The 22603-nt window shown below is 41.8% G+C and overlaps 1 protein-coding gene across 4 annotated transcripts in view; it reads right to left on the minus strand.

The window, feature by feature from the left end:
* scaf11 (SR-related CTD-associated factor 11) overlaps positions 1–22603 on the minus strand; it is a 79552-nt gene that overhangs the window by 49507 nt on the left and 7442 nt on the right. For all 4 annotated transcript variants that reach the window (XM_080191252.1, XM_080191253.1, XM_080191254.1 and 1 more), the window contains exon 3: positions 3026–3192. In XM_080191252.1, the coding sequence (XP_080047378.1) occupies positions 3026–3192 (167 nt within the window). The remainder of the gene's footprint in view (positions 1–3025; positions 3193–22603) is intronic.

Consider the following 22603-nt stretch of genomic DNA (forward strand, 5'->3'; position numbering starts at 1 on the left):
TTGCCACCAACGAAAGAAAATTCTTTACTATTTGGTTCTAAGTATATTATTCACTAACTTATCTCTTTCAATCCAAGTCTCTTGGTTTGCTTGAAATAAGCATTTTGTATTTGTGTTGTCCATGTCATTTAATATTTCTGTACGTACTTCTGTGAAGTATTCCTCCTTATTAATGCACCTGTCCGCTCCTGCAAAGTTATGAAGTTCAGTCAGTCTTCGCAGTTATTTCCTTATAACTCAAGAGGAAGATGGTGGGGAGTGGTAACGTTACTTAACTCTTGCAATCCAGAGACCCTAGGTCTGAAGGCACTGGTCCAAATCCCATAATGGCACTGGTTTGAATCCCAACACAGCTGCTTGAATTTAAAGGGTGGCACAGTGTAATTAGCCCTGCTGCCAGGGGCCAGGTTCAATTCCAACCTCGGGTCACTGTCTGTGTAGAGTTTGAACTTCTCCCTGCGTTTGCATGGGTTTCCTCTAGGTGCTCCGGCTTCCTTCCACACTCCAAAGATGTACGGGTTAGGTTGATTAGCTATGCTAAATTGACCCTATGTTAGGGGGAGTAGCAGGGCAAATGTGTGGGATTACAGGAATAGGGCCTGGATGGGAGTGTGGTTGATAGACTTGATGGACTGACTGGTCTCCTTCTATACAGTAGGGATTCTATGATTCTCTCACTAACTCATTGCCATTTACAGATAGACCAGACTTATGTTTTCCTACATTCTTTCCATCACAACCTGTATTTTTTGGTGACAAAACTGGATAATTTTACTTTGAATGTGGTCTGATACAGCAGTGTTAAATCTTAGCTTCACCACTACAAATTTGTACTATATGGCCCTGACTATTTAATCCCAAAATTCTATCAGTCTTTTTGAAACGTAGTTTGCCACAGTGTCTATACAATGAAAATGATAGGTCGACCATCACTTTAAGGTACATTTCCAAGTGACTCTTCAACAACTGAAATGAGATTTTTAACCAATGTTCAACACTACACATTTACTGAAGTATTTACAGACCATGTGTTTCACTTGCTGTCTCTTTGCTCTCCCTATATTAGTGCTGCCAGAGCCTCCTGGAAAACATATTTGGTCTTGTTACTGGGGTCAAAAGACTGAAAACAAGAGGGCTCCTTCTAAGCATGACTCATCAGGAATTATCCCCATCATGGCACATCACTTCCCAAGAAGCATCTTAAAAACTATTGCTAAAAGTTTTCTAAAAGTCCAAATATTATGGGGAGATTCACCATCTAATTTACTTGTAAAGTATTCAAAGAAGTTTAAGATGTTTGACCAGAAGAATCTCTCCCTTGCAAACATTTTCCAGTTGTTAAATGATCTTTACACAGGTTATCTTCATCCAGATAACCTCTTGGAATAATTTGTATTATTTTATCCATTGTCGATATGAAAACATTTCTCCAATTAGTAAATTGCAACTGGACTCTACTTTGTTTGATTTTTAGTGCTTATGTTTGTTTAATTTTTCATTAATTCTGTATATATAATTTCAAAATATTATTGGGCCAGCTCTAAATGGAGCACACATCTCTTAGTGCACACTATGACATTTTTCTGTATTAAGTTCACAAGTATGAGCTGATAACAGGGGAAGAACATGTTGTGTGTCACCTTAACCAACAGGGTTTGAAGCTTGAAAATGAGAAACAACAGAGAAGAATAAAATAGTCACCGGAATTTTACCGCTCTGTCCCCCACGGGGATTGGAGCAGATGAGGGGCAGACAACGGAAAGGTCCGTTGACCTTGGGCGGGATTTTACAGTTTCGGAATGAACAAGGCCGTAAAATCAGTGTGTGAATCGAAATCAAATCAGATACACAAGGTGAAACAAAAAGGGTAAGAAAGTAAGGAGAGACAAATTAAATATACGAAATAAAATGATTTACAAATCGTTAAAAATTGACCACATGCACGAACTCGACTGAATACTTCAACCATTTCCTATTTTGGGTTAGGAAGATTGACATTGCATACGATCACCATAATTAAATTGGTACTTATACTCTTAATCATCAGTCACAGGTTTGTGTGGTGCAGTTAACGGTCCATAGGAACAAGAGGAGCCCTTTAATCCCTTGAGCCATTCATAGATCTTGGCTGATCTGACGCAACACCATGTTCCTGCCTTTGCCCCTTTTCCTCAACACCTTTGGTTAACAAACAGCTTTCAACCTCAGTTTTAAAATTCATAGTTTATCTACTATTAAACAACATTGCGGAAGGAAGGTCCCAACTTCTACCAACTTTTTGAATGTAGAAGCGTTTCTCAATTGCGCCCCCGAAAGGACTGGTTTTAAATTTTAGACATCGCCCCTGGGTCACGAATCCCAAACCAGTGGAAATAATTTCTGTCCGCCTGATCAGTTCCTCTTAATAGCATGCAATTTCAATTGTATCATCCATAACCTTCTAGATTCCAAGAAATACAACCCTAGTTTGTGAAACTAATGGGAAAGGGTTTAAGGACACTTACATGAAGAAATTAGCAAAGTGGTCCACCAGCAAGGTCTGGAAATTCGTAACTCATGCTGCATCTCTTAACTTGCGCATTAATCTGGATGTGTGTTGCTAACATGCTGTAATTTTCCCAGCGTGACCTGGTTGATTATATCTATAAACTGTCACAAGGAGATACATAATGTTGTATGATCGACCTTCTCCTGTACAGGATACATATATTCAATTAAATGTCACAGTTCATCCTAAGCTTAGGGAATGCAACTATCACTCTTACTCCTGCTACACCATCTCCCATCTCAAACCATTATCCTGCCAAAGTCTGCACCAAAATACAACTTTTCAGCACCACTGCTCATCTGGCTCAATTGTTCCATTTATAGATCATATACATTAATTTCATAACAGATTGCTCACCCCACGCAACCAAATCAGGTTCACAATTCTCGATTCCGACATTTTCATTTCACTTCCATATATGAAGTTTTTAAAACATATTTATAATGCTGTTTCATTAGGAGTTAACATTTTTCTTACTTCAGCCCATGCAAGAATGCACCTCAGGCAAAAAATGTGAGAACAGCTCTCAGGAACAGCCACTTCTTGTTCCACAAATTGGTTCAGGCAGATAGGACACCAATCAATTTGACCGGTTGTTGCAGCAAAAACACCATTATCAGCGCGTTCTTGATCATTTTCTCCACCTGTTAAGAGAATCAGAAAAAATGGTCTCAAACAGCTCCAACTCAAAATAAACAATAATCAGACTATACAAAGTCTGAACATTAATTCATATTAATAATTCAACTCAACTGGTCACCTTAAACCCTGATAACTAATACCAATTATTCACAAATAACTTGTACGAATGTGTGAATTGCATCAACGCCTTCCATGTTCAATCACAAGAAATATAGTAAGCACTTCTTCCTTAACAGTTTTACTTTCTATATTTCATTTTTCTTTTCTTTACATTCAAACATATTTTCCATCAAATTGCATTTTCACCATACTTCCTGCGTTTCTCCAACATCGATTTCCCGAAATGCCAAGATATTTCAGAGAGAAGCAACAACTAAATTATTTGTATTTTTCCATTGCTGTGATGGACGTTCTGCAAATGCATATTCACGTTTACAAAATCTCAAGCTTAACAGCATGAGGAGAGAATGTAAGGACTCTCACCAACTTTTATAGATGCACCGTAGAAAGTATCCTTTCTGGTTGTACCACAGCTTGGTATGGCTCCTGCTCTGCCCAAGACCACAAGGAACTACAAAAGATTGTGAATGTAGCCTAATCCATTATGCACACCAGCCTCCCATTCATTGGCTCTGTCTACACTTCCCGCTGCCTTGACAATGCAGCCAGCAAAATTAAGGGCGTCACACACCCTGAACATTCTCTATTCCACCTTCTTCCTTCGAGAAGGAGATACAGAAGTCTGAGGTCACAAAGCAACCTACTCAAGAACAGCTTCTTCCTTACCGCTATCAGACTTTTGAATGGACTTACCTCATATTTCCCAAAATCCTAGCTATGACTGTAATACTACATTCTGCACTCTCTTGTTTTCTTCTGTGTGAATGGTATGCTTTGTCTGTGTAGTGCGCAAGAAACAGTACTTTTCAATGTAAATACATGACAATAATAAATCAAATGGGTGACCTCACATTTATTGTTTTCATACTCTTCTGCTGTAAAGAATGGAAAGGTTTTTGGAGTTGAGATTCATTGCAGGTTAGGGTTTCCAATGATAAATACCCAGACAGCTTACTTAATTTATTCCATGAATCACTGTCAATAAGTAACATACATAAGAATGTTAGAACACCATCTCAGTATGCTAGCAAATGGATTATTTCACAGAATGTTTTATCCTACTCTGTATTTGAGGTTAAACTACTATAGAAAACGCCAAATGATGTGTGTGCTCCAGTCACAACAGTGAACAACTAAACCACAGGGATCAGAAAGTAATAAACTCAATCCCTGGGTAAGATACTCTTTCAGAGAGTCAGTGCAGAGTTGATGGGCCAGATGGCCTCCTTCTGCACTGTAGGAATTCTATGGTTCCAAGGCAGAGGATGGAACACAGTAATCAATCTCAATGCCAAACAGTTTTGGTGCAGGTGCAAATGCAGACGTAAACAATTAGTTAGGCACTTAAAACGTGGCTTCAAAAGTTGAAACAAATTCTTGCATAGTTCAGGCATTAGTGCGCAATTGTTTACATATTTCCAAGTAAGGGAAGGAATGTCCCACCTCTCTATTTCTGGGTGTGTTAAATTGTCAGTTTTTAATGAAGCCGTTGGATAATTTTGGTAGATTCTAGGAAATTAACGTGTGTTGAAAACATGACAGAAATTCAACTCAGGAAAAAAATCCATCCCGTCATCCAAACACCACGATAATGCTTCCTATTGCATGGTCTAATATATCTCACCTAATCATATGACTATCAACCCTGGATACATTTTTTAATGCTTCTGGACCTTCACTACTCAGTTGAATTGTGACAATTATTTTTCAACTTTTTCCTCCTGACTAATCTGGATTTTAAAATATAGTTTTATGCTCCTCCAAGACTGCATGGTTTTTGAATGGATCGGGGGATGCACAAGGCAGCTCATAATATATGAGACCATCTAGATGGACCAGTGAACTTTTCCTGTCTGTACAAATACCCATAATGCAAACTTTAAAAGTTACAAACTTCAGCACATAGCTGTAAAGCACATGCAACAATTCCCAGAAGACACAGTCCTAAATCCCAAACTTAAGATGATGATATACCAGACAGCAGTTGTGTTTGGAGGTCAAACACCTCAGCTTCAGGACATCACCAGAGGCATTGCTCAAGATGGCATGTGCTAGCCCCCATCTATTATCAGTAGCTTCAATGACCTTCCCTCTCTAAGTCAGAAAGTGAGTGGTTCCATTTGCAATTTCACAGCTGGATGCACCAAAATCCAAGACTTAAGATGGTAACCGCTGAGTAACATTTGCACCACATAAGTGCTGGAAATTGCTACATAGGAGAGGACCTAATTACCCCATCCTTAACAATCAATGACAGCACCAACAAATGTCCCTTTCGGGCCACAAATGAACAAAAATGTTGCCATAAGATAGAGCATCTCAAAACCCATTGTTGAAAGTCGAATGATAATATATTTGAAATGTATATCATTTAGTCCATTGAGTCTGCACCGAACACAATCCCATTCAGGCTCCATCCCCATAACCCAACATTTTACCCTGATAATCCCCTTGACACTAAAGGGCAATTTAACATAGCCAATCAACCTAACTCACACATCTTTAAAGTAGGGAGGAAACCGGAGCACCCGGAGGAAACCCACACAGACATAGGGAGAATGTGCAAACTCCACACAGACAGTAACCTGAGGCTGGAATTGAACCCAGGTGCTGAGAGGCAGCAGTGCTAACCACTGTGTCATCCTCATATGATAAACCATCTGCAACAATAGGAACACTTAAGGAATCCTCAAAGGCTGTACCAGAAAAGGAGTTTTAAACCACACAACAGGTGAAACGTGTTCTCTCAGAACATACTATAATGGGGAGTATGATATAAGAGTCAAGAATTCTTCCTCAATGACTGCAAAAGGAAGTCCGGCTACTGGAAGTTCTAGATGTTTTGTCGCAAAGGGGGATGCATTCCCTCACTCTTTCAACAAAACAAGTAAACATTTTGAGAGATATTGGGGAAGATCAGTCACCAATGGTCGCAATTTGTGCTCCAAATAGTTTGATGAAGGAAAAAGTATTAATGGGGGTATGAATGGGATTGATGAACTCATTCCTCTGAATTCCCTTCCCTCTATGTTTGTATAGTCCAGTTCAGATTCATTCTTGGAGAAGTTCAATGACATTACCGCCCATTAATTCTCGAAATGCTTGCTTATATTTTTCCCATTCAACTTCCCGACAGGATTCCACTTCCTGTAATTGAATAAATCGATGCCTGCACTAAACCGACAACGCTGCCTTACCCCTCCTGAATGGCAACCACAGTTACCCGAAAATCTTTCAGACAGAATTTGAAGGACATTGAAAGATTTATATCCCTGTGTGCTGGGAGAGAAAACAAAAAGTCTGAACTTTGAAAACTTTCTGTTAAGGAAATTTTGGCTATGGTTAAATCTCAGTTGCTTTTACGCTTTCTATTTCTGTTTTCTCTATCTAGGCAAAATGAGCTCTACGTATTTTAAGACAGATGGCAGGCATTTGGACGTCACATGTGGAGACCTAACAGCCAAATGTGTAATCCTGAGGAATCCCAGTAGAAATCCAAGAATTACCTTAAATCACATAACAATTAAATAACTTCCAAAACGAGCCTACGGATGATATCAGCTGTACCTCCCTTCAACAAAACAAGAAATTTGCTTAAGCAAGGAAATTGCAGGCCAATTTCAAAAGGAAGCTGGATGGGGCGGGGCGGTGAAATGATAAGGAATACACATATTGCCACATCATTCTGCTGTATTGTGGATAAAGGAGGAAGTATAAATGCAAGACACCTCTGTCAGTGTAGCGAGTAGCTGTCCTTTATGCCAAAGCAATATTTAACAGAATACAGTACCATAGCAAGTCTGAAGCCAATGGGAGTAATAAAGGAAAATCCTCCACAGGCTGGCTTCATACCTGACACAAAAAACATAAATGTCCAACTATTAGAAAAGCAGGGCATGACTGCAAGAATTTCTCAGCAAACTGATCTTCATAGGACGATCTTCAGCTGCTCATACAATGACTTCTCCTTCAGGCTTTTTTTGAAACTCAAGTCAGATGGTGAAGGATATCTAGTACTGGAGTTAATCTTCAAACACTTATGTTTTTATTTGCAGAGAGAAACATTGCATTAAGTGTGCCTCCAACAAAAACAAAACTTATTTCACCCAGTTCCTATATATTGAGCTCAAGTTCCCAATTGACACCTATGACCTGAATAGAAATTAGTGCCCAACTGTAATTGGGACTGTGCACTGTTAATTCTGTACTATTCAGGTTCATTCACCACTCCTTGGCCATTCACAACTCATTGAATAATGAAGTATTCCTTGCTGATTTACAGTAAGAACAAGGAGGTTTGGATTGACAGGTGCCTAGTAATGACCACCTGGAACAAGAGGCATCACCATAGTTGACTGCCCTGTCACCACATCCTCTGGCTCATCATTAGCCAGAAGTTGGACTGGAATAGTCATATTTGTACTGTGGTCACAAGAACAGGCAGAAACTGTGACGAGTGGGTCACTTCCTGACCCCCCCCCACAAAATTTCTCTTTCAACCACATGGCCCAAGTCATGGCATGGAAAACTCACTGCCTAAATGGACATATTGCAACATTCAGTAAGTTCAACACTACTTAAAACTAAGTAGTTAATTTGGTTAATTCCTCTGCCAGTGGACTCACTTGACAACAGTTGTAACATTATAACTTTGTGTAATCCGCATGATTCAGTATCACTAGCCAAAACCCTGAAATTCTGTAGTGAATGTAAGCGTGAGGGGACCATCACAAGTTCATAAAGATATAGGAGCAGAATTAGGTCATTCGATCATGGCAGCAGCAGTTCAAAAGAAGCATCAATCACGAACTTCCTCGGGTCTTGCCAGCACTGAGCACATTCCAGGAGCAAATGGAAAAAGGTAGCAAAATGGTCTCATCTTCAAGGTAAAATAAAAACCTCACAAATCAATTACCAACTTGTAGCAATTTTAATATTTCAGATCGACGATGAAAAAATTTGCATTAACGTTATAGAACATAGAACACTACAGCACAAACAGGCCCTTCGGCCCACGAGTTGCGCCGATCACATCAACACCTATCTATAACCCCCAATCCCATAAAACCCCATATACTCATCCAGAAGTCTTTTAAAAGACCCCAACGAGTTCGCCTCCACCACCACTGACGGCAGCCGATTCCACTCACTCACCACCCTCTGAGTGAAAAACTTACCCCTAACATCACTTCTGTACTTTCCTCCCCGCACCTTAAATCTGTGTCCTCTCGTAGCGACCATTTCAACCCAGGGAAATAGCCTCTGAGAATCCACCCTATCCATTCCTCTCAACATTTTATAAACCTCTATCAGGTCGCCTCTCAACCTTCGTCTCTCCAGGGAAAAGAGTCCCAGCTCCCTCAACCTAACTTCATAAGGCATGCCTCCCAGTCCAGGCAACATCCTTGTAAATCTCCTCTGTACCCTTTCAATAGCTTCTATGTCTTTCCTATAGTGAGGCGACCAGAACTGCGCACAGTACTCCAAATGAGGCCTGACAAGGGTCTTATAAAGTTGCAGCATTACCTCCCGACTCCTAAACTCAATCCCTCGATTAATGAAGGCCAGTACACCATACGCCTTCTTGACCACCTCTTCCACCTGCAAGGCCGATTTAAGAGTCCTGTGGACCCGGACCCCAAGATCCTTCTGCTCTCCAACACTACTAAGACTCCTGCCCTTGATAGTGTACTCATTCATCCCGTTGGTTCTGCCAAAATGGACGACTACGCATTTATCCACGTTGAAGTCCATCTGCCACTTCTCCGCCCAGTCCTGCATCCTATTTATGTCCTGCTGCAACTTTTGACATCCTTCCAGACCATCCACAACACCACCGACCTTCGTGTCATCAGCGAACTTACTTACCCATCCCTCCACTTCCTCATCCAGGTCATTTATGAAAATGACAAACAGCAAGGGTCCTAGAACAGATCCCTGGGGCACTCCACTGGTGACTGACCTCCATTCAGAAAAAGACCCATCCACAACCACACTCTGCCTTCTGCAGGCAAGCCAGTTCTGGATCCACAAGGCCAAAGGCCCTTGGATCCCATGCCCTCTCACCTTCTCAAGAAGTCTGTTCCAAAACGATTTTCATTTAACTCTCTAAATAGAGATTGTAGCGAACAACAAAAAAATTCATATCTTCATTACAAACAGTTGCAAATTTAATAGAAAAATTAAATATAATTTGCTTACTACAAAACTGACATTAATCTGCTTTTGATGTGAACACTGCCTCTATACTGCAAAGAGCTATCTGAACCCCATACTGCAATAATCAAAATCCAAATGGAGAAAAGCTTTGATGTGTGTCAATTCAATCACATGATCTAAGCTAAAGGTGCTACTTTTGTGTGAGTGACACTAATAACAACAGCAAATGATATTTCAGAACCAGGTGCTGTGGAAACACCTATTAGCTCAATGGTTTCTATAGCATCAAGTGCAACGCAAAATAATCCCCCGTGCTACCCCATTTTCAAATCGAGCAGAATGCTTTTCTTATTCGTTCAGGGGATGTGATGCCCTCGAGAAGGCAGTGATAAGCTTCCTTCATGAACGACACCAGTCCATGGATTACCGGAATGCCCACCATGCCGTGAGGGAGTTCCAGGATTTTGACCTAACAACAGTAAACAACAATATGATTCCAAGTCAGATGGTGCAACTTGAAGGGGGACTTGCAGGTGGTGCCCTTGTCTTTCTAGATGGTAGAGTTCCCAGGTTTGGAAGGTGCTGTCAAAGGAGCCTTGATGATTTGCAGCAGTGCACCTTTTAGATGGTAAATACTGCTGATACTATGCATCGGTGGCAGAGAATGTGAATGTGAAAGGGGTGCCTGTCAAGCAGGCTACTTTGTCCTGGATGTTTTGAGCTTCTTGAACCACGCAAATGGAGAGCATTCCATCACATTCCTGACTTGTGCCTTGTATGTATTAGACAGGGGTTTTGGGAATCAGGAGACGAGTTATTTGCTGCAAGATCCCTAGCCTTCGACCTGCTCATGTAAACACAGTATTTATGTATTTATACTGTTGGTTCAGTTCAGTTTCTGGTCGATGGTAAATCCCAGGATGTTAATACAGGGGGATTCAGAAATGATAATGCTCCTGAATTTCAAGGACGATTGTTAGATTCTTTCTTGCTGGGGATGGTCATTGTCAGGCACTTAACTTGGCAAGTAACATTTGTGACACATCAGGCCAAGACTGAATAATGTCCAGGTCTTTCTGCTGATGGATATGAACTGCTTCAGTATCTGAGTCACAGTGATGTTGAACACTGCGCAATCATCTGTGAACATCCCATTTCTAACTGCAGGATGGAGACAATGTAAATGAAACAGCTGAATATATTTGGGCCTAGACACTACCCTAAAGAACTCCAGCAGTAATAAATTGGAATGGAGATGATTCACCTCCAACAATCAGAACCATCTTCCTTTGTGCTAGGTATGACTCTTAGAGCTTCTCCCGATTCCCAATGACTGCAGTTTTGCTAGGGCTCCTTGATGCCACACTCAGTCGAATACTACCTTTATGTCAAGGGCAGTCATTCTGACTGCATCTTTTTAAACCAAGAACAATAATTTTTCCCAACGTCTGGCAACATTCCAATAGGCTAGCCGTACAGGGAGGAGACAGTTTCAAATCCTAGTTGCTTTGACCAGAGTAACATGCAAGCATTCATAACAACACAAATCCACACAGTCCCAGGAGACAGCTCATTTTATTTTGCCAACTTCAAGGTCACAGCCAGCAACTACAATATGTGACTGCAACATTTGACAATTATAGGTGGAGCTTAAGTGAGCATTTCATTCAAGCTAAACACAGTGCAGACAATTCAATATTACATCTGAGATTTATGGGAAGTTATCAATTGAAGGTTCTTTAGTCATCTACCTGCCACAGCAAGAGGAATTCAGTTTATAATACAGTATTTGAAATCAACATCAGCTTGAGAGCTGACAGAAGGACTGAGTAGGAGTGCATGTTTGATTTTGCTCTGGGTTTCTTAAAATGGTTAATTGCCATTCTAAATTTTAAGAGGGCTTCAATCTCAAACATGTTTATAAATGTAACTTTCCAAAGTGCCACATTGCTTTTCCGCAGCTTTGCACGTTCCTCTCATCTGCTACAACAGCACGTTTCTGCAATAGCTGACCTTAATCCTAAGCACTATCAGAGTAGTGTTCTAGACCGAACTATCAGCAGCCTCATCAATGACCTCTCCATCATCATAAGGTCAAAAGTGGGCATGTTCTCTGGCGATTGCACCACCTTCAGCATCATTCGTGACTCCTCAGTACTGAAGCTGCCTGTGCCCATACTCAGGAAGACCCGGACTATATTCAGGCTTGGGCTGATGTGTGGTGTGAATATAACTTGTCACTAGTACGAGGCTACAACCATCTCTCCATGACATTCAACACCTCTGCCATTGCTGAATCCCCCACTATCAACATCCTGGGAGTTAATGTCGAACAGAAACCGAAGTGGACCAGCCATATAAATATTGTGTATACAAGAGCAGGTTAGAGGCTGGGAATTTTGTTGGGAGTTACTCGCCTCCTAACTTCCCAAAGTCTGCCCACCACCACAAAACACAAGTCAGGAGCGTGATGGAATACCCACCACTTGCCTGGATGAGCGTAGCTCCGACTACACTAAAGAAGCTTGACACTATCCAGGTCAAAGCAGAATGCTTGACTGACACCCCACCGACCACCTTCAACATTCACTCCTGTTACTGTGATCCACAGCACCAGTGTACAACCTACAAGATGCACCTCAGCAATTCAGTAAAGCCCCTTCGACAGTACTTACCAAACCTGCAACCTCTTTCACCTAGAAGGCCAAGGGTAGCAGATGCATTTGAACACACCAAGCCCTGCACAACACCCTGACTTGTAACTCTGTCGCTGCCTCTTCATAGTTGTGGGTCCAAATTCTGGAACTCCCTTCCTAACAGCATCATGGTGTATCTACAACACATAGAATGCAGCAGTTCAAGGCAGCAGCTCACCACCATTTCATATGGGTAATTAGAGATGGGCAATAAATGATGGGCTAGTCAAGGGCATTCACATCCCACGAAGGAATTAAAAAGAGTTGAGATCTCAACTTTTTTCTTCTGGACAGGATTTGAGACAAAATGATACACCAGCATCAATATTTTACAAGTGCAACAAATACACGATTATTTTGATAACTTTAGCAATAAATAGTGAATTATATAGAAAATAACGCATATTTAAACATGATGGCAGTAGCAATACCACAGAAATGGCAGCTGAGATATAAATGTTATATATTAATCTTACAACTAGTGTGGATGTCACATGTCAAATGTCTAAAAGTGTGCCAAGTGCGAGAAAGAAGGACAATCAGTATGTGCTAGTTTCATCTAACTAGAACTACCAAATTATCCACCTGCAATCCGGTTATTTGACTTTTGGAGATAACTATTTAGAACTGAAATATGCTTCACTCGCTATGGGTTACAGGGTAAAGACGCTGCCTTGTTCAACATTAATCTATGCAGGTCAACTTTGCACATTAATTGATTTTGGAATGCATAAGTTAAAAGGCCAACTTATTCTTGAGTGCCCTGGTTCAGTACCTGGTTACCATTGCCTTTGAAACCTTGTACTAAGAAAAAAGGTCTGTTCTATAGAACCTTTCAAATGGTTACTCATGGAGTCATTTAGGGGTCATCTTAAATACTTACAAATCTGATCTCGGAACCATTTTTATACTAGTGCCAAAATCTTTGAGGAAAAGTGAAACTTGCATTAACATAAATAAGGAGATCAAAATAAAGCATTAAAAAGGAGGGATACAACTATATTGAAAGTTATTGAGAAGATTCGCTAGGGTGCTCTTCGATATGAGGGATTTTTTCCTATGAAAAGTTGAACAGGTTGGGACAATACTCACTGGATTTAAAAAAGAGAGGTAATTATACAGAAGCAGAAGATTCTAAGCAGGCTTGATAGGATAGATGCTGGGAGAATGTTTCCCCTCATAACAGTCTAGAACTAGGGGACACGGCTTCAGAATATGCGGTCATTCACATAAGATGGAGCAAAGGAGAAATTTAATCTTTGAGAAGGTTGTGAACCGTTGGGATTCTCTAACTCAGAGACCTGGGAGTCTGAACCATTGGATATATTCAAAGTGGAAATAAACAGATTCTTCAACTGGATGGGAGTCAAACGTTAAAGGGAAAATACAAAAGGTGATAATTAACGATGTAAACAGATTGCAATCATGCTACCTAATGGTTCGTAGTTCAAACAGATAGTTGCTTCATGATCCAACAAGTCAGGGAAGTTGTCAGAGACCGTGCTTATCTTGACTTGGTAATAAGTAACCCAAGTAATATACAGGGAGTGGAAGCTGTGATACTCTTCAAAGACAGCGATGGCAAAATACTTAATATGACATGACTAGTGGTTCAAAAATAAGATCGTAATACAGGTGGTCCTCAATCTACGTATTAAACAGTTGATGTTTTGTACACTTCCCACATTTCCCTTCTGTAAAATTTTTTTCATCCCACTTTATCGATAACTCCCTTGTTCCTCATCAAACCACATCTCCTCTGATTGGCTAAATGTAATGCCTCGGAAGATTTGCTAGTATTACTCATCACAAGGCTGTCTCTTAATTTTTGAAGATATGATTTTTCAACATTCAATTGACTGAAAATTTTGCAACTTGAACTGAGACAGGGCAAAATATTTGAAAAAAAAAATGCACAGCCACATTCCAAGACAACTGTGAGAAGCAGACAAATTACCCTTGGAGTGTGAAAAGGGAGACATATTTCCTATAATGCAGACATCCATCGAATGTCTTAATACTTGAAGGAAGGGATACTAAAAAGGCAAAATACTGGATACTAGAACATTGGCTGCCACAAACACCCAAAACCCTAGGGAAGTGCACAATGGGTGACGTATTTCAAGGTAAGGCTTCTCAGCAACTAGAGAGAAAATTCAAGACACACAAGTTACGTCAAGAAATCGTCAGCAGAGGAATTAGACTGAAGGCTGCTCTCTCCCCCTCTCTTTTGGAGTAAAAATGGCAGCTGGTTTGAGAAGTCAACTCTACCAGAAACCTACCAGTAAACTGAGATCTCCAAGTAATTACAATATTTTCTACACCTGACTGGATGCAAGAAAGCAGCTAACCTAAATTTGGCTGCAGTGTTTAAAAGATATGCCTCACTGACAAAGGACACTTAAGAGTTCAACAAAAGAAAATAAAAAGAATATATAGTTTAACTCCCCTTATTTCTGATATATGTGTACATGTGGATGCATTTCTTTGTGGGCCCTAATAATTGCATGAGGGTCAAATTTGAGAGGTCACGTTTTTATTATTTTTCTTGAGTTTAGTGGCTAACAAGTTTATTCTTTGACTCAAGAAAACTTGATTTGACTGGCTCCTTATTACTCACACCTTAAATAGTTAAACATTCTAATTTCAAAAAAGCACGTCCTTGTGAAAAGAAGCCTAAAACCTTCATTATGATGAACTAAGGAGGTTGAATAGAGGGGAGTTACCTGGTCGCGATATACTTTTAAAAGGTTAACTTCATTTCAGCAGTGAACAAGTGGAACAGTTTCAAAGGCAGAATGCTAAGCATACAGGATTAAAAAAGGTACAGCCATAATTAATAAAGTGCAAAGCAACGTTGGCCCCAAATTGATAAGTGATTTAATTGGAGAAAAAGGCAAAAATCTTCATGACATCAAACCAGAAGGGCAGAGAGGCAGAGATAGATTTGGAAAATAGCAGAATGCAGATACAAAACATAAAAGAAATTCTTTAAGTTTTAGAGAATAAGGGAAGAAATGAGAACCCCCAAAAGACGGCAATCTGAACTAAATGGAGGATAAGCACAAGTATATTCTCGTTCGTATTGAATGAATGTTTCCTTCAAGTATTCATCAGGGAAGACATGAACACGGCTTCCGAAAACAGTAATATTTGAAGTTGGAACTAATGAGACGTAAATGAGGTGGAAATTCTAAACAAGCTAAAAAGGTTTTCAACAAATAAATCCCCTGGGATGGACTAGCAAGAGACAAGAGATGACACTTATGAGCTATTGAAGGAGTCACTTGGCTTTGGGAGTTCCACAGAAGTCAGAAACAGGCAGGCATTTTGAAAAGGTTAATTTTCAAGAAAGGAAACAAAACAAATGCAAGCACCAGTAGGCTAATCAGTCCTGCCTCAATGCTCTGCTAAATAATGTACTGATCATGCGGAATCCTGAGAATTACTTGTATCACAATAGCCCAGGAGGCAGCACCAGGTATAGATTTAGAAAGGTAATATTGCTTGACCAACTTCCTTAAGTTTTTGATGATGTGGTACCTCAGATGTGGTGTACCTTGACTTCAAAATGCACTTGATAAATCTCCTCATGAAAGGTTATAACATTTGAAGTACTAAGGATTCTCATTCTCACAATGAAAAGGAAAGTTTGAATGGTAGGAATCAGTAGCACCTTTTGAATGAGAATTCCTCGATTGGGGCAGAGTGGAGGTATGTGGAGAAGCATGGGAGTAGAGGCAGTTGGCAACTGGAATCATCATTAGAATCACTCTAAATAAACTACTACTTGCAGATACTTAATCCAAATTGATCAAATTTACTGACACATCAAACCAGGAGGGGAAATTGCACTTGGAAGAGTTGGATCAGAAACTACAAAGTATACAAAACAAGTAAACAGGTCAGATTTAATACAGACAAGTTCAAAGCATAGCACATCAGGTGGCGTTGGGGACAAAATCCCAAACAGTTTCAAGAAACTCAACAATCAACTTCATCTAACTACAGCGAGCTTTAATCCACTAAGCAAACAGAAGACTGAACTACACATCCAAAACAGCACAGTCGGACTGAAGATGGAGGACATCATGCTGAAATCGTACAGTGCTCGTTTCAGACCACAGCTTGATCACAGCGATTTGTTCTGATTCCTGAAAGAAAAGAAAGTCATTCAAGCCATGGGGGACAGTTGGATGAATAGCCACAAGACTGAACATACACACAATAAATTAGGAGGAGTAAGCCATTTGGCCCCTTGAGCCTGCTCTGGCATTCAATAAGATCATGACTGATGACTCAACTCTACTTTCCTTCCTTCCCCACTACTCCTTGACTCCTTTGTCAATCAAGAATCTGTTTTAAAAATATTTGATGATCCTACTTCCATTGCTGTATGGTCACGAGTGTTCCAAGGATTTACGACCCTTGGGGAAAAAAATCTCCATGCTGTCTTAAACGGGAGATACTCTTAAATGGTGTCCCCTAGTTCTAGTATCTCAGCACAGGAAATATCCTCTCAGCATCCAATCTGTCAAGAGTCCTCAGGGTCAATGGATACAGACCCATCCTTTCTTCATTAAGTAGCCTCCTCATTCCTGGAAACAAGTGAGGGAACCTTCTCTGAACTACTTCTAATGCAATTAAGTTACTTCTTAAATAAGGAGGCCAAAACTGTACACAACACTCTTAACTACCCGATTCAATGGTAGCAAAATATTCCTCCTCTTGTATTCCACTTCCCTTGCAAAAAAAACCCATTCCATTTATTTTCCTAATCATTTGCTGTCAACTGTTTGAAATTCATGTACCAGGACAACAAAAATCCCTACGTACCGCTGCAATCTCTCCCCATTTAAATAATGCACTACTTTTTTATTCTTGCCAAACTGGTCAAATTCATATTTCCACATTATACTCCATCTGCCAAATTTGTGCCCACCTACTTAAGGGGTTTGCAAAGGGATGTAGAAAGTTAAGTTCTTTTTACCATTTCTTTTCCAAGTTATCTTTGCACCATTCGCAAATTTAGCAACCACACATTTGGTCCAATTATCCAACCATTAACATAGATTATAAACAGTTAAGGCCCTAGCTCTGATCCCTCGTTAAATCCTGCCTATTTGAATACGACACATTTTTGCCTCTGTTTCTTGTCAGTCAACGAATCCTCTGTCCATGTTAATATGTTACCCACACATATTAGGCTCTTATATGGCACCTTGTCAAATGTCTTCTGGAAAACCAAGTACATCACATTCAAAGGCTAATTTATGAGGAAAGATGAGCGAAACTTAGCTTAGAAAGTAAGCAATCTGAAAGGAGCACAAACTAGTAAAGGAAAATCCAGAACACTATAATGAGTAGGATAGGAGATTCAGGAAAATTTAGAACGGAATAGAGCAGAGTCCGATCGAATTGTGTTGGTGTCATTTTGTGGGGATTGGGGAGGGGAAGAAGTGATATCGTTCTTAAAAAGACAAGATGAACTGAATGACCTCTCTCATCTGCCTCTAGCGCACGGTGTCATTGAAATCACTTTTTATAGATGACAAATGAAATTCCCACTCCCAGAAGTGCTTTGGCAATGTCAGGTTTTGAAAGAACATCACAAAACCCACATCATTAAAGTACAAATTTTTTTCTGGCATTTTAAAAATATTTTTGCTTTAAAGCAAGTGTAGCTGAAATCAGACAAAGAGGCGTCAAGGAATGAATAAGGCTTTGAGGAAGTTTCTTAAGTATAGTCAGAAAACAAGGGAAAATTCAACATCAAATCTGCAGTAATTCAGCACCCTTACATAGTCAGATCTGGTATCTTAATAAGGGTACAGCATAGTTGTGGTGCAGGACTAGCCAAACAGTTCAACTGTGGCCAGTTTATGTTTCAGAAATCTGGTCATTTAAAGACTGGCAGCAGGAAGAATGATCAGGGCTGCTGAAATTCACCAAAGCTTCTAACCGGCACATTCATGTCTTTCAGAGAAGGAAAACCTTTTCAAATGTATTCAAATCATTGGCTGTGGAGATTGCTGGCTAGGATAGCACTTATTGTCCATTACTAAATGCCCTCGAGGTGATGAATTGTCTTGTTGAATCGCTGCAGTCCATGTGTTTTAGGTACACTCAGAGGGCTATTAGGCAGCGAGTCCCAGAATTTTGACCCAGCAACAGCGAAGGAATTGCAATAAACTTCCAAGTTAGGATGGTGAGTGACCTGAGGGGGATTTGCAGATGGCAGTTTTCCTATGCCCTCATTCTTCAAGGTGCTAGAAGTCATGATGTTTGGAATGTGCCTTGGTGAGTACTTGCAGTGCATCTTGTAGATGGTACACACAGCTGCCAAGTGCATTGGTGGTGTAGGGGGTGCCAATCAAGCAGGTGGTTTTGTCGTGCATGGTGTTGAACTTCTTGAGCATTGTTGGAGTGACATTCATCCAGGCATGTGGAGACATTCCTCACTCATGCCTTGTGGATGGTGAACAAGCTCTGGGAAGTTGGGAGGTGAGTTACTCTTAGAACATAAGAAATAGTAGCAGGAGTAGGCCAACTAGCCCTTCGAGCCTGCCCCGCCATTCAATAAGATCATGGCTGATCTGTCGTGGCTCAGTTCCACATTCCCGCCCTCTCCCCATAACCCTTAATCCCCTCTCTCATCAAAAACCCATCAACCCGCGTCTTAAAATTATTTAGCGAGGCAGCCTCCATCACTTCAATGGGCAGAGAATTCCAGAGATTCACCACCCTTTGAGTGAAGAAGTTCCTCCTCAACTCTGTTCTAAACCACCCCCCCTTTATCTTGAGGCTATGCCCCCTAGTCCTACTATCCTTTCTGAGCGGGAAGAGTCTCTCCACCTCTATCCTATCCATCCCATTCATCATCTTATACGTCTCAATGAGATCTCCCCTCATTCTTCTAAACTCTAACGAGTACAAGCCTAATCTATTCAGCCTCTCCTCATAGCTCAACCCCCTCAACTCCGGAATCAGCCTAGTAAACCTACTCTGCACTCCCTCCAAGGCTAAAATATCCTTGCGCAAGTATGGCGCCCAAAACTGCACACAGTACTCTAGCTGCGGCCTCACCAACGCCCTATACAGCCGCAGCAAGACCTCCCTACTTTTATATTCAATCCCCCTCGCGATGAAAGCCAGCATCCCATTCGCCTTCCTGACCACCTGCTGCACCTGCAAGCTGGGATTTTGCGACTCATGCACAAGGACCCCGAGGTCCCTCTGCACCGTCGCCTGCTGCAGTTTTTCTCCACGTAAGTAATAATCCTTCCTACCATTATTCCTACCAAAGTGGACCACCTCGCACTTGCCAACATTAAACTCCATCTGCCATTTCCTGGCCCATTCGCCCAGCCTATCTAGATCCTTCTGTAGACTCTCCCCACCCTCCGCACAATTTGCCTTTCCACCAATTTTGGTGTCATCAGCAAATTTCGACACCCTACACTCAGTTCCCTCCTCCAGATCATCTATATAAATGGTAAATAGCTGAGGCCCCAGCACCAACCCCTGGGGCACTCCACTAGTCACCATCCGCCAATCCGAATAACACCCATTGACCCCCACTCTCTGCCTCCTATTTGACAACCAATCCTCTATCCACGCTAACACTCTACCCCCAACTCCATGCCCCCTTACCTTCTGCAATAACCTCTTGTGAGGTACCTTGTCAAACGCCTTCTGAAAATCCAGGAAGACCACATCCACCGGCTCTCCTCTATCCACCGCCCTAGACACATCCTCATAGAACTCCAGTAAATTTGTCAGACACGACTTCCCTTTTAGGAAACCGTGCTGCGTCTGCTCTATCAAGCAGTTCCCCTCAAGATGCCTCGCTATTTCCTCCTTGATGACGGATTCTAACATTTTACCTACAACAGACGTTAAACTAACAGGCCTATAATTCCCCGCCTTTTGCCTGGCACCCTTCTTAAACAACGGCGTAACATTAGCCGTTTTCCAATCTTCCGGCACTTCCCCGGAATCCAGCGACGTCTGGAAAATAACCACCAAGGCATCCACTATCACCTCCGCCATTTCTTTCAGGACCCTCGGATGCATTCCATCCGGTCCTGGGGACTTGTCCACAATCAGCCCCTCCAGTCTGTCGAGCACCACCTCTCTAGTAACAGTAATGTCATCGAGACCCTCCAGTCCTACCACCTTTCCATCTCTAACATCCGGCAAATTATTCACGTCCTCCTCCGTGAAGACAGAAACAAAAAAGTTATTCAAGACCTCCGCCATATCCCCATCCCCTACCAGTAAGTCCCCCTTCTCATCCTCTAAGGGACCAACGTTCACCCTAGCCAGCCTCTTCCTTTTTATATATTTATAAAAACTCTTGCTATCCTTTTTTATATTAAGCGCTAGCCCAGCTTCATAGTTTCTCCTACCTTTCTTTATCAACTTCTTTGTCAATCTTTGTTGACATTTAAACCTCTCCCAATCCTCTTCTCGCCCACTACTCTTAGCTACTCTAAACGCCTCCGCTTTTAATTTAACACTTTCCTTCACCGCCTTCGTTATCCACGGCTGATTACCTCTCCTCCTACGGTCCTTTTTGACCGTCGGAATAAATTTCCGCTGAGCACCAAGAAAGATCTCCTTAAAGATCCTCCACTGCTCCTCAGCAGACCTACCTTCCAACGCGCTCCCCCAGTCCATATTCGCCAATTCTTCTCTCATCCTACCGTACTCCCCTCTGTTCAAACAAAGGACGCGCGTCCGGGAACCCACTTTCTCCTCCTCCATCTGCACCAGAAACTCCGCTATACAATGATCACTCTCCCCAAGAGGATCCTTCACTGCAAGTTCCCTAATTCTACCCGCCTCATTACATAGCACCAGACCCAAGATAGCTCGCTCCCTCGTCGGCTCCAACACACACTGTTCCAGGAAACTATCCCGGCAGCATTCCAAGAACTCCTCCTCGAGCCCACCGCTTCCAACATGGGTCGACCAATCAGTATGCAGATTGAAATCCCCCATAACTACGGCTGTCCCATTCCTGCACGCCGCACTTATTTGCGCGTTAACAGCCCGCCCCACCTCCAGATCATTATTGGGGGGCTGACCTGTTCTTGAAGCCACAGTATTTATACGACTGGTTCTGTTCAGTTGCTGGTCAATAGCAATCCCAGGATGTTGATTTTGGGGGGGGGGGGGGGGGAATTTGATGATGATAATGCTAGTGAAGGTCAAAGGAAATTGGTTAGATTCTCTCTTGCTGAAAATGGTCGTTCCTGGCATTTGTGTGGCATGAATCCTACTTGCCACTTATCAGTCTAAGCCTTAATATGGTCCAAGTCGTCCTGCACGTGGTCAACTCTGAATGTACTTTGAAATGGCCTAACAAGCTACTTATTTGTAAAATCAGCTTAGATCATATCCAACAGCAATATGTCCCACTCGATATTGAAAACAAAGAACAACCCAGCACGGGAAACAGGCCCTTCGGCCCAACGAGCCCGCGCCGCCGCATCACCCTACACCTATTCTACCCTGTGTGTCTACGAATGGAACCCCTAACTTAGCCAGATTCAGGGGAGAATAGTGTCAATTTGGTAAACCAATCAGCCTAAGAGCACATCTTTGGGGTGTGGGAGGAAACCGGAGCGCCCAGAGGAAACCCACACAACCACAGGGAGAATGCACAAACTCCCACAGACACAGGCCCAAATCCATGTATCTGCACAGCCAGCAGTGCTAGTCACTGAGCTGTTGCGGTGCCCGTCTACCGGTCCACGATCAAGCACACACACCGACACGAAGTACTAGGCCACTCCCGGAACCTCCAAGAGCAGCCCACGCACGACCCACCGTGTGCATGCCCCTCATTCTAGTTATTTGTACACTGCTGCATTACACTGAGAGCTATCCCAGCACAGTCAAGCAACAGCCCAACAAAGCCAATCTCAAAGAATAACCAGACAATACCAGACTCCTCTAAACATCCCTAGTTACATTAACAACTTGAATTTATATAACACCCTTAACATAGCAAAACAGTCAAAGGCACAAATTTTGACCTGTACCATTAGCAAAATAGATCCACCAAAGATGGGGTCAGAATGATACAAAGTCAGGTAGGAACACCCTTGCTGTTGAACTCCTCAACATTGGCTCCTGCTCACTTGATGAAGCATCATGGCTTCATATTAAATAAAACAAAATAAATCCTCTGCTGATCACCATTTAACCTCAAACCCACTAACTGACAAATCCCTACCCCTGCAGCCTGAACACCGCTCAGGAGGAGACACAGAGGGGAATATACTCTAGAAGAAGAGGAGGGAGGGGGAAAGGGCAGGAGTTATTACCAATGCCAAGTCCAAGGAGTTTGCATTGAGACTGGATCACCATCAGGTGGCAAAGGAACCTCTGAGTGTAATCCACTTGATATCCTCACTTACCAAACGTT

This window comes from Carcharhinus amblyrhynchos, chromosome 6 (assembly GCF_965287045.1).
Source record: "Carcharhinus amblyrhynchos chromosome 6, sCarAmb.v2.hapA, whole genome shotgun sequence".
In the NCBI taxonomy this organism is placed as follows: domain Eukaryota; kingdom Metazoa; phylum Chordata; class Chondrichthyes; order Carcharhiniformes; family Carcharhinidae; genus Carcharhinus; species Carcharhinus amblyrhynchos.